The sequence below is a fragment of the Selaginella moellendorffii genome, unplaced genomic scaffold (genome assembly GCF_000143415.4).
Source record: "Selaginella moellendorffii unplaced genomic scaffold, v1.0 SELMOscaffold_28, whole genome shotgun sequence".
NCBI classification, from domain to species: Eukaryota; Viridiplantae; Streptophyta; class Lycopodiopsida; order Selaginellales; family Selaginellaceae; genus Selaginella; species Selaginella moellendorffii.
In genome coordinates, this window is record NW_003314289.1 from 476561 (window position 1) to 488150 (window position 11590).

At 44.5% G+C, this 11590-nt stretch overlaps 3 protein-coding genes across 3 annotated transcripts; 2 read left to right on the forward strand and 1 right to left on the reverse strand.

Annotated features, from left to right (window-relative positions):
• Positions 1–2: 2 nt before the first annotated feature.
• On the reverse strand, positions 3–1732 carry LOC112348248 (glycerate dehydrogenase HPR, peroxisomal-like; the record flags this gene model as incomplete). Its single annotated transcript, XM_024680417.1, has 10 exons — positions 1598–1732; positions 1316–1399; positions 1088–1228; positions 878–999; positions 694–775; positions 566–638; positions 414–505; positions 283–357; positions 115–222; positions 3–56 (listed from the first exon to the last, which is right to left on the reverse strand). Coding segments are annotated over exons 1-10 (945 nt in total), but the record flags the coding sequence as incomplete, so codon positions are not given.
• A 374-nt stretch (positions 1733–2106) lies between these two features.
• On the forward strand, positions 2107–8293 carry LOC9630055 (homeobox-leucine zipper protein PROTODERMAL FACTOR 2). The gene is made up of 13 exons (XM_024680575.1): positions 2107–2479; positions 3729–3898; positions 3959–4405; positions 4550–4800; positions 5026–5143; positions 5251–5439; positions 5517–5975; positions 6040–6141; positions 6280–6486; positions 6537–6711; positions 6802–7073; positions 7151–7246; positions 7310–8293. Exons 3-13 carry the CDS (start codon positions 4250–4252, stop codon positions 7685–7687), a joined length of 2403 nt encoding a protein of 800 aa, XP_024536343.1. The 5' UTR covers positions 2107–2479; positions 3729–3898; positions 3959–4249; the 3' UTR covers positions 7688–8293.
• Positions 8294–10722: 2429 nt separating this feature from the next.
• Positions 10723–11568, forward strand: LOC9630056. The gene is made up of 4 exons (XM_024680480.1): positions 10723–10806; positions 11053–11140; positions 11211–11310; positions 11367–11568. Exons 2-4 carry the CDS (start codon positions 11075–11077, stop codon positions 11555–11557), a joined length of 357 nt encoding a protein of 118 aa, XP_024536248.1. The 5' UTR covers positions 10723–10806; positions 11053–11074; the 3' UTR covers positions 11558–11568.
• Positions 11569–11590: the final 22 nt, after the last annotated feature.

Below are 11590 nucleotides of genomic sequence, written 5' to 3' on the forward strand. Positions count from 1 at the left end.
GGCACCACAACGGCGTTTGGCATCTCTGCTAGGCCGGGCTTCATAAAGGGCTCGTCCTGATAAGTTTTTTTGGTTGATGGTTAGCCACAGTAAAAGTATTCACGGGCTGTCTACCTCAAAAACATCAAGTCCCGCACGAAACATTGGGTTGGCTTTCAGATGTGCAACCAAGGCCACCTCATCAATCACTGGCCCCCTGCTTGCGTTGATTAATATGGCATCCTGTAGCAAGCAGTTAAAAATGTTTGCATGAGGTACTTTTCGTGCGTATAATATGTTCACCTTTTTCATGATTGAAAGCCTTTCCGTGTTCATCAGATGGTATGTTGTTTTGTCAAGTATTGGATGTAGACTCACCTGGACAAGGATCATAAAGCCATTTTATCAGTGTGATGGAATGAAACTGGACAGACCACATCCGCCTCTCTAAGAACGTCTTCCACCGTTGCAGCTCTTTTCCAAGTGACCGGAGTCTCTCCTTGGGACTTGAGAAACTCTCCATACGCTGCATGAAATGGTTACTGTTTGTTCATTACTGTCGAGTGATGAGATCTGGCATTCTCACCTGTGACAAATTTCTCCAGTCTCGTAGACTGATAGAGATCGTAGTAAATGACATCCATCTTAAACCCTTCAACCTGCACTCGAAAGCAATAAAAAAATACCGCACAAGCTTTCCGGAAGCAATGATACCATCATTCGTGCATAGGCCGATCCAATCCTCCCAGCACCGATGATTCCAACAGTTTGTCCCTTGAGCAAGTTCCCAATGAATCTGCAAGCAGGGACGCTCACACATCAGTCAAAACAGCACCCGGGAGCACAATGTACCTGCAAATTTTCATTTGGATTTTTTTCGGTCGCAGACAAGACTTACAAGAAGGGAAGCCATCCTTTGTATTTCCCAGCTCGCATAAACGAGTCCGACTCCACAATTCTCCTGGCAACAGCCAGCGTTAACGAAGCGGCAAGCTCAGCTGTCGTCTCGGTGAGAACACCCTGTAAGATCATTAAATGATGTTGTTACAAACTCAGAGAGATCTTTAAGAGCTAGAACAAAAGCAAAGAGAGAATGAAGCAACTTAACTGGAGTGTTCCCCACTGAGACTCCATTCCGCGTAGCAGCGTCCACATTAACGTTGTTGTAGCCCACTGCCATGTTGCTAAAGGCGTGGCCGCCGGCTTTCTTCAATGCTCCAAAGAGAGCATCGCCCCAGTCCTCAGTGAGCTATAGTAGAGAAACACTTGGTATTAAAAAGAAATCCAGCAAAGTGGAAAGGAAGCAAAGAACCATAAATTTTGGCTCTCGCGATACCTGGCCGATGACGCCGTCGCATTTGCTGCCGATGAGCGCGACAATGTCTTCCACGCTGAGAATGATCTTTTCCTCCGTGCAAACCTTGGAAAATAAATGCGCAGAGAATGAATCCAAGGACTCATGAGGGACAAGCGAGCGATCGAAAGCAAAAAGGACTCGAGGACGATTCTTTCTCGTCCGGAAGAGATTAAAGACCGAGAAAGCATCCAAGAATGCACGAGAAAGACGAGATTTCACGCAATTTCACGAAAGCTTCCAAAGAAAGGGGAGATCTCTCACCTCTACACGGCATCCGCCATCGACGAGGAGCTGGATCCATCGCGCTCCAGGCATCGGCTTGGTGCTCACGACGCGATATTTCCCCCATGGATTGTGAACCTCCACCTTGGCCATCGCGGGAGAAATGCCGCTGGCTCAGCCCTAATCCCATCCCAGCCATTGGTTTGCCACCCAACGGCTAGGATCGGGATGGCGCTGCGACACGTGGCGCGCGCTGGTGAGGGAGCGGCAGAGCCGTCGATGCGTTGTACTTTTTGACGTGGCGAGATCTGGACCCTAGATCCTGTCTTAGGGCAAACAAGGGGTTAAAGGACACCAAAATGACAAACGAATATGCGGACACTGTCTATTACAATTTTTTCGAATCTTTTTTTCCTCCCAATAGTCTGGAAATTTTTTGTTTTTCTTGTTTGTCTTGTCTTTTTTACTTCCCGAGAAAATTCCAAAAGAAAAGCCACAAAAAATATCATCTTTGGTTGGTTGTGTTGAGAAGACCAAATGCGCAAAGTCCAAAGGCGAGCAGCCCTCTGACTCGCCCAGTCTGCGACTGCCCGCTGCTCGATAGAATAGAAGCGACCAAAGAAGAAGGTCCACTTCCACTTCCACCGTATAGATCTAGACGTCCCAGCTTAGCGATCAAAGCTTATAAGCGCGGCCCTTTGATCGATCTCTGGGAAGAATCGTGTTCTTCCGGGTGATTGATTGGATTGATGTGCCTCTAGGACTATACAATTCACCACTGATCAACTGCCAGGAGGAAGAACAAGAGCGTGTGTTGTGCATACACATATATAAGAGTTTATTTTCTCTTCCTTTTTGGCGGTGGATTTGGCCGAGCCTCCATAAACTTTCCTGGCACCGCGAATGCGAGAATACAACGAGGTAAGCAAAGCCTGCCAGTCCATTGCACTGCACTTGCATTGCCATTGCATTGCGTTTGCCCCCCCTCCCTTCTCTCTCTCTCTTCCTTTTCATTCCATTGCCGCGTTGTTTTCCCGATTGGATCCCGCATCTGGGTCGATCTTTCAGATCAATCCGACTTGATGGGTCGATTTCTCTCGTCGCGATCTCTGGTGGGTCAATGCCGGATTCCTGTTGGCTATCGGGATTTGCTTGTGGGTCGTGTTAGCGCAAATGCCCAGACCGGGCATTTGCTGTAAGATGGTGTGTCCTCCCTTTTTTTCTCGTTGCTTGGGCACAACACGAGAAGTAGGGAGGAGGACCCCATGTCTGTTATTTCCCCACCCTCTTTCTCGTGTGGCCCTTTTGTGCTTTTGGTCGCATTCGCAATCCCCACCAGGATCTTCTCAAACAGTCGGAGCATTTAAAACCCACTACTTCTCGCTCTTGTCCATTGCAAGACGAGATTTTTTTCTTTTTTTCCTCCTTCGTTTCGTGCTTTCTTTCTTCTTTATGAACCCTCAGCCAAGACGCCAGCCAAGCCGGCAGTAGCAGCAGGAGCAGCAGCGCGGTAGGAATTTTTTTGCGTTTTTTTCTCACAAAAACCATCTTTTCTTCGTTTTTTTTTCTTTTTTATTTTTGCTCGATCTTTGTTGTTTCTCTTCGTTTTTGTTTGGTGGTCTTATTGTGATCTCCATTATGAGCTTCTTGTTTCCAGCATTCACTCATCCTTTCATTCAATTCCATTTCTTTCATTCATTCAGTCACTCGCGCAACTCCACTCAGTCACTCGCTCATTCATTCACTCATTCGGTTTTTTCTCTCTCGTTTTTTTTTTCCATTTCTCTCGTTTTTTTTGCGTGTTTTCTTTCGCATGAATCCATGGATTCATGAATTCCATCCATCTCTTTATCCCCTCAGGTAGTATAGCAGCAGTATAGAGCTGGAAAGTCGTAATGCATAACTCGCTGGCATACCTGTAGGCATACAGTACAAAAACTTTCACGCAGACAAGCAAGAACACACTTGTTCTTTCTCTATTCTTTTCTTCTCTTTTCTTCATTCACTCTTTCTCTCTCTTGAGCGTTTTAAACTTTTGCCTCTCGTAAACTCTCTCTCTCTCGCGGTGAGAGAATGAGAAAGTCGAGTCTCTCGATCGCTCGTATTCATGATTTTTCGTGAGATGTTTCTATACACTAATCCACCGCACGTGTACGTGTTTTGTTATCAGGAATGTCAATGGATCTCTTGGAGCTGCTGAGCCCCCATAGCTAGACTCTAGCTAGCTTCCTCCTCCATAGCTCTCGCAGTAAAGAAGGAGAACTTTAGAATCCATATCCATATCCAGGAACTCAGGAAGAACAACAAAGATGGAACCTCGAAGAAGAAGGGGTCTCGAGAGTGAGTTTTCTTCTTTGCTTGTTCTTGTGAATCTCTCCTTCTCACTCGTTGTGAATCCAGCGTTTTAATCTCGCGGGAGCCGCCGTGAGAGAGCGTTGAGCCCGTGAAAGGGAGAGACGGGGAGAGAAAGAAGAGCTCACAACTTCGTAGCCTTTCCTTCTCTCTCTTTCTCTCAAGGAAGACGTGATTCACTCCTTCCTCGCTTACCAAAATCATACTTTTCCACGGCGACCATCTCTCTCTCTCTCGCTCAATCTCTTTGAGACATGGGAGAGGTTGAAGCTGCAGTGACCAAGAACTCCAAAAATTCTTCTCACTGCTACTTCGAGCAGGCTCCTCCCAGTGACAGGAATGGCGACTATCTTCACTAGCGATGCTCACAAGAACCCCGGAGCTTGGACAGGAGGATTTGACAACAACACGAACAACTATCTTCCAGGCATGGTGATGATGCCTGTGCCGCTGCTTCATCCACACAAGAACACTTCGGGGCTGTGCCTTGGGCTCGTAAGTAACTCCTCTTCCTCTTTTGCCATCTCTAGAGCTCCATAGAGTTTCCATAGCTTCTCTTCCAGGAGCTCAGTGTCTAAAATTTGGATTTTCCACTCTTGCCAGTACTGATGCCTCGAGTTTAGTCGTGATTTAATGCAGCCAAGCGGGCTGGAGGGGTCTGGAAGTGGTGCTGGAGGTGGAAGCAAGCTTCCGGAGGATGAGAACAAATCCGGTGGTGGCGGCGGCGGCGGCGGTGGCGGCGGTGTTGGTGGTAGTGGCAGTGGTGGCGGTGGTGGTGGTGAGCCCGGAATGGAGGGAGCTTCTAGTGAAGATCAGGAACCGAGTGATCAGCCACCTCGCAAGCGGAGATTTCACCGACACACGCTCCGCCAGATACAAGAGATGGAAATGTAAGTCTTGAAAGTTTCCTCCTTCCTCGAGAATCTCTTTAAGTTCTAAAGCTTTTGCTCCTCTCTCTTGCTCTTCTCTCCTTTTTCTTGCTGGTTTCATTCACTCATTCACTCGTAGGTCCCGATGATGGTTTCTTTCGATTCTTTTAGTTTTTTATTGTCATTGTTACATTGACTCGTATCTTACCGATGTTTGTCTTCGTTTGCATTTTTTTTTTCTTTCAGGGTCTTCAAAGAATGTCCTCACCCGGACGAGAAGCAACGAATGCAGCTCAGCCGAGAGCTGGGGCTGGAGCCCCGGCAAGTGAAGTTTTGGTTCCAAAATCGTCGCACACAGATGAAGGTAAGCATCAAAGTCTTCGAGGAGAATGGAGGAAAAAAGAGATTTTTTGGTCATTTTTTCGAGAAAGAGAGTGCTGGTTCTGGGTGTAATTCGAAAGTTTTAGACAGGCACATCAAGAACGAGCGGAAAACTCCATGCTCAGGGCCGAGAACGAACGCCTCCGCTCCGAAAACATTGCGATGCGAGAGGCTCTCAAGAACGCAACTTGTCCGCACTGTGGCGGCCCCGCGACGTTGGGAGAGATGTCCTACGACGAGCAGCAGCTGCGAATCGAAAACGCTCATCTCAAAGACGAAGTAAGCTTTGCTGCAAAGGAAAAAATCGTTTTTTTTTCCTTCAAAAGTTGATGAAACTTTTCTTTCGCTCCATGCAGCTCGATCGAGTATCGTCTCTAGCAGCCAAGTACCTCTCCAAACCCGGTGGCGGAGCTCCTCACGGACTTAGCGTCCAGACGAGCTTACCGGGGACGTCGCTGGATCCCAGCGCTGCGGCGTTTGGACCACCGTCGAGCAGCGCTCTAGCAGTTACTCCGGGACCATCGATGCTGGAGCTTGCCACTCGTCCGGGGGGACTTTCACAGGTGGAGAAGCCGCTCGTCGCGGAGCTCGCGATCATTGCAATGGAGGAGCTGCTGGCACTGGCTCAATCGAGAGAGCCACTGTGGATCCTGGAAGAGAATGGAGCTAAGGAAAGCTTGAATGGCGAGGAATATATGCAGCAGTTTTCCAGAGGATTGGGACCAACTCCTGTAGGACTCAAGTCCGAAGTTACTCGCGACACTGGTCTCGTGATGATGAATGGAGCTGCCTTGGTTGACACTATCATGGACGCGGTAAAGCTTTTCTTTCCTTTCGTATTTTATACTGAGAAAAATCTTTTCTGTTTTTTCTTTTCAGGGAAGATGGATGGATATGTTCTCATGTATTATTTCTAGAGCTTTGACCTCCGAAGTTCTCTCCACTGGCGTGGGTGGTAATTGGAACAATGCATTACAACTTGTGAGTATACGAATCCTTTTTAGTTTCTTGTGAGTTCATAGTTTGCATTTTCTTTCTAGATTGCATTGCTGGTCTCGAGTTTGCTTCAAGTTCTCCTTGCGAGCTTTCAAGCATAGATTTTCTTTGTTTCTCTTGCAGATGTATGCCGAGTTTCAAGTGTTATCACCGCTGGTGCCGACGAGAGAGGCTTACTTTTTGCGCTACTGCAAGCAACACGCGGAAGGAGTGTGGGCGATAGTCGATGTTTCGGTGGACGGTCTGCGAGAAAATCCACCTCCACAGCTCCGGAACAGGCTTCGTCCCTCGGGGTTTTTGATCCAAGACATGCCAAATGGATACAGCAAAGTAAGCCATGGTTTTTCCTCTCTTTTTTTCACACCACCTTGCTGTTCCAGGTGACCATTCTTCAGCATATGGAGTACGATGATCGCCAAGTAAACAACATGTACCGCGGACTCGTGAGCAGCGGTCTAGCATTCGGTGCCAAGCGATGGCTCGCAACCTTGCAACGCCAGTGCGAACGTTTGGCAGTTCTTTTGGCCACCAACATCTCCCCTCGAGATCTAGGCGGTAAAAAACTCTTCTTTTCTAGCGAAAAAACAGATTTTTCTTTAGTTTCTAGCTATGGTCGTGCTGATCAATTCTTGCTTTTCTTTGCAGTGATTTCCAACGCTACCGGACGTCGCAGCATGCTCAAGCTGGCGCAGCGAATGACCAATAACTTCTGCGCGGGTGTGAGCGCATCGACGGTGCACACCTGGACGACTCTCTCGGGCAGCGGCGAGGATGACGTGCGAGTCATGACGCGTAAGAGCATTGACAATCCTGGGGAGCCGCCAGGAATCGTTCTAAGCGCCGCTACTTCCCTCTGGATGCCTGTGAGCCCCCAGAGAGTTTTTGAGTTCCTCCGGGATGATCGTCTCAGGAGCGAAGTAAGTTTGCCATCTTTTCTTCTTCGTTTTACTTGGTTTTGCGCGATCGCTTCACTCACGTATCAATGAATTCGCAGTGGGACATTCTTTCGAACGGTGGCTCCGTCCAAGAGATGGCTCACATCGCAAAGGGTCATGATCCAGGCAACGTTATCTCGCTCCTCCGTGTGAACGTAAGATATCTCCCTTTTCTTCTCTAGTTCTTCGTAAATCTAAGCTTTTTTCTTCTTGCTCAGGCTCTAAACACCTCCCAGAGCAACATGTTGATCCTCCAAGAGAGCAGCACCGACGAGTCCGGCTCTCTCATCGTCTACGCTCCGGTAGACATACCAGCCATGAACTTAGTGATGCAAGGCGGCGATCCAGCCTACGTTGCTCTACTTCCTTCCGGATTTGCCATACTCCCGGAGGGCCCTCGATCGATCGGCACCACCCCAGAGACGAGCAGCCGAGCAAGCAGCGGCGAGCCGGGGTGCTTGCTCACGGTAGCTTTCCAGATTCTCGTCAGCAACGTTCCAACCGCGAAGCTCAACTTGGAGTCCGTGACAACGGTGAACAGTCTCATCTCGTGCACTGTCCAGCGGATCAAGACGGCTCTCAGCTGCGAGACTTAAAGAAACATCGGATTTTACGCAGGAAAGTCGGAATAAGGTGGGGTTTGTTCGGGAAAGATGGCAGAAGGAACAGGATCGTCGACAGGAAAAAACTGGCAAAAATGGTGGGATTTAGCAGGGGTTTTAGAGGGACAAACAAATGAAGAACAGCAACCAAGAACACAAAAGGGGGATGGAGTCAAGAACGCACCACAGACCAGATTTTAGAATCCTTGCCTCGTGGTAAAGCATTGGAGACGAAGAAGACATCAACGACGACGAAAAGACGTGGTTTGCTAATTTTTATTCGAGAGGAGAGTGAGAGAAGAGGTTTTTTTTTTTTGGATTCCTTCTTCTTCTTCCTTCTTCATGCATACTTTCTAGCGCAGCGGATGGATTGAGAGGCCTTTTTCTGGTTCTTCCTCCTCGATTCTTCCTTGCGCTAGAAGCTGTGCATGGTGCTTCACCACTCGGCAAGGAGCGTGGTTCGGGTATTGACTTTGTTTACCAACTTGGTCCTGTTCTTCATTTTTCTGTGTTCTAGTAGTCTTTTTTTCTTCCATTTTTCATCTTCAATCCTGTTGTAACTTGGTACATTTTAATCTGATTTCATTTTGATCCAAAGTTTCCAAGCTTGAAGTTTCAAGATCAACTCCAGAGTTTCAAGAGGTTAACTTCATTTTATAAAGTATGATTATAAAGATGAGGCTACAAAAAACCCGAATATCTGGTTTACTGTGCAAAGCTTGGTATTAGCTATCGTTGCTTGCTGCTCAGCTGGTGCTACGTGCTGCTGCTAGTTGCTTGCTATTGCTAGAGCCCATGAAATTTTTATTGCTAGAGAAGGAAATGACTGTCCTTAAGCATGTCCGAAATCCCTTGTTGGCTTTGTGCTGTTTAGCATAAAATGTAAGCTAAGCTTTTCTTTTCTTTTCTTTTCCTGCTCCAAATTCTGGATAAACTTGATGACACACAATAGAAGCCCTTGAAATAGATCCTGTGTATGTTTGTTTGTCTGCCATGAAATAATGACACTTATTATGGACATATGCAAAAATTTGGCATGCCATAACCAAGATTACCAATTTTAACTCTTGTGATTCTTTTTCTCAATTTAGTATTCAATTGAGTATTCCCTATCATCCTCAAATTGATAGCATGGGCACACAACTTGAGTCAATCAAACAAGCTTAGAGGAAAGCATCCAAGTTGAGCTTTGCTTAGCATCCTCATATTTACATATATGTTTTAATTTACTTTTGCCATTGTAAAGGGTTGTGCATTTTAGGGTTCTTTTATGATGATCCGGCAGTCACGTCAATATTTAGAACATATATAGTGAAGGGTTTAAAGATGTATATTATTAATCACTTATAAGAATTCAAAGAATTCTTATACATGAAATGTCACTTATTCTACATGATCGTGATGTTTGTGGAGTCTATAATAAAACCTTTCCTTATTCAAAAGAACATCTACCATGTTAACATTCTCAATCCAAGTCCTCATTGTCATTTATACTTTTAGAGGACATTGTATTAAGCTCCAACTAGATCATGTATTCAAGCTTGAGCACTAAAGCTTTAATAAATTGGCTATGAGATACTAAGACTGAGATTTATAAACCTCTCTTCTGCAAAAATATAGAGATCACCACAAGTAAATTCAGCCTCTTGATATTTATAAATAATATAGTCACTCACAACACAATTGTATGATAAAAATGTGGTAGTGGCCAATTAACACTAAATGTGGACTTGAGCCTTCTTTTGTGCATTCGATGACAAAACAACAACTCAATCTTATTTTGATTGTGCTTGTAAATTGCTCCCAATTACAACCCAGAAAACACTATTCAGTATTAAATAGTGTTTTTTAGCTCTCTTGTTTTTGTTCTCTCATTTTGTGTCGGAATATAGGTCAAATGTGAAATCAACACATCACTTAAAAAATTAGGGTTGGGCCAATATATTTTCAGCTTAAAAGTCTTGTTTTAGCCAAATGGTTTTGCATAGGTGGCATCATTTTGTCTTGTATAGATGGATATCCTACACCCTTAATGCAACTGGATTAAAAAAATGCTTTGATGAAACCAATATGGTGAAGGAAATATTTCCTTTCTGTTAGTTAATAGAAAAATTAAGCTGTATAATGCACATATATTCTCATGCACCATCCAAATTTGACTTTGCCATAAAAGTAATGTATCTAAAAGAAAATTTGTTGAGAAATGTTACTTGTTATCAATGTTTTATATTTGATTTTCAAACAAAAAAATGAGACAGAACACTTTGCTCTATTCATATAGAGGGGATTAAAAAGTTGTAGAAGTTGTCTACAAATCTTAATTTCTACATCAACAATAAAAATTGTGAAATATTCTTTATTACTATTATTACTATTCCTCTTTGTGATAGTTTGGTATATTTATTAAAACTTTGTTCAACAAAATAATGAATATTCTAAGAACATATACTGCTGTAAAACTAAATAAACCCTCATTGTTAATTTTTTTTATACATTATAAGCTTGTAGCCAGGGGTAAGTCATTTATTATTAAATTTCTAAAATAATTATTGGCCTTCAAGTAAAGTCTTAAATGTTACTCTTTATATGAATGAATTCCAACCGGAAACTATAAATTTTTCAAATAATTAACTGATAATTGATAATTATTTAGTATTCTCAATGCAACACAACATGCAATTGCCACACAAAACAAGCATTACAAACTTTCTAAAATGGATTATGATTTATCAGAAACTTTCTTTATTTTCCAGTTAATTTATGGGAAGAGATAAGATATACTTGTTTGAGATAGTTTTATTGTATATATATATATATATAATATACTTAAAGGTGATTGTTGATAGTTTAGTTTTTATTTTTAAAATATGACTGATCGTGGGATGCAATTATGAGAGGAACGCTAAAAAAGAAAAATTTAGACGAAGAATGTGTGCTTCCTTCTCGAGTGTCGTTTTCATGCGCCACGCAAATCATAACAAAGAAAAGTAGACGCTGTATTGTAATGTTTTTTTAGGGTTTATGAAATGGCGAGAGAGCCCCTGCCGCTGCTGCCGATTCGCGATCCAAATCTGAGGCGCTGTGTCAACGCCGCAGGAAGGAGCCACGTCCTGGTACGGTTTGTGTCAAGATCTAATCGATTTGTCCGAGATCTTGGAATTCGTGCTCTGTCTTCCATTTTTTCTCGAACGCTTCAACTCTTGGCGTCTTTTCTTGCTGTTTTCGTTCTTTTCCTGATTTGATTTTCGCGATACTTTGTGGTGTCTGCGCTCCTGAGAATCCCATCGAAAGTTTTCACTTTCTTATGCTCTAAACTTAACAGTTTTTCTTTTCTTTTCTTTTCTGGTTTTCCCTTGCAGGAGAAATACTGGCAACGAAACCATGATGCTCAAATCTCGAAGCTATTCCAATCATCTGGTACTCACCTCACACACACAGGCAGTTGAGGTAAGATCTTTCTCCCAGCTTTTCCTCTACACGCTTTCTTCGTGCTGAAACTTTCAAGTAACTTATCCAGGTCTCTGTGAAAGCGTACTTCCCGACTCCCCATGGAACACCGGACAGACACTTTCCAAAACCCAGTCCCAGCTCGCGAAATTCGACGCTGCATGGAGATGGTAGGCCTTCTCCTTCGAAAACGAGCTCCTGGAAGAGCGTGCTTTACTTTTGGAAGCGTCCGAGAGATCATACACCGAGTTCCAAAGAAGAGCACAAGCACCAAGTTCCAAGGGTGAGAAAGTCTGTTTCCGGGCCGATCTATCACAACGACGACACAGCCAGTGTGTCTATCCGCTCCTACTCAAATCCGGTTCTCGCTTGCGGAGGTTTTTCAAGAACGGAGGAGGAAGACGATGGAGCGGCTAATCATCCCTACACGCCTTGAAGAGGAAGCCCCGA

What these genes read in the sequence shown, in the direction of transcription:
- LOC9630055 (XM_024680575.1), top strand. Translation starts at nt 4,250, where the DNA reads ATGGCGACTATCTTCACTAGCGATGCTCACAAGAACCCCGGAGCTTGG. An exon ending in CAGATACAAGAGATGGAAAT is followed by an intron (nt 4,801 to 5,025) that starts GTAAGTCTTGAA and finishes TTTTTCTTTCAG; the next exon opens with GGTCTTCAAAGAATGTCCTC. An exon ending in CTCCCCTCGAGATCTAGGCG is followed by an intron (nt 6,712 to 6,801) that starts GTAAAAAACTCT and finishes TTTTCTTTGCAG; the next exon opens with TGATTTCCAACGCTACCGGA.
- LOC9630056 (XM_024680480.1), top strand. Translation starts at nt 11,075, where the DNA reads ATGATGCTCAAATCTCGAAGCTATTCCAATCATCTGGTACTCACCTCA. An exon ending in CACACACACAGGCAGTTGAG is followed by an intron (nt 11,141 to 11,210) that starts GTAAGATCTTTC and finishes TAACTTATCCAG; the next exon opens with GTCTCTGTGAAAGCGTACTT. An exon ending in TTCGACGCTGCATGGAGATG is followed by an intron (nt 11,311 to 11,366) that starts GTAGGCCTTCTC and finishes TACTTTTGGAAG; the next exon opens with CGTCCGAGAGATCATACACC.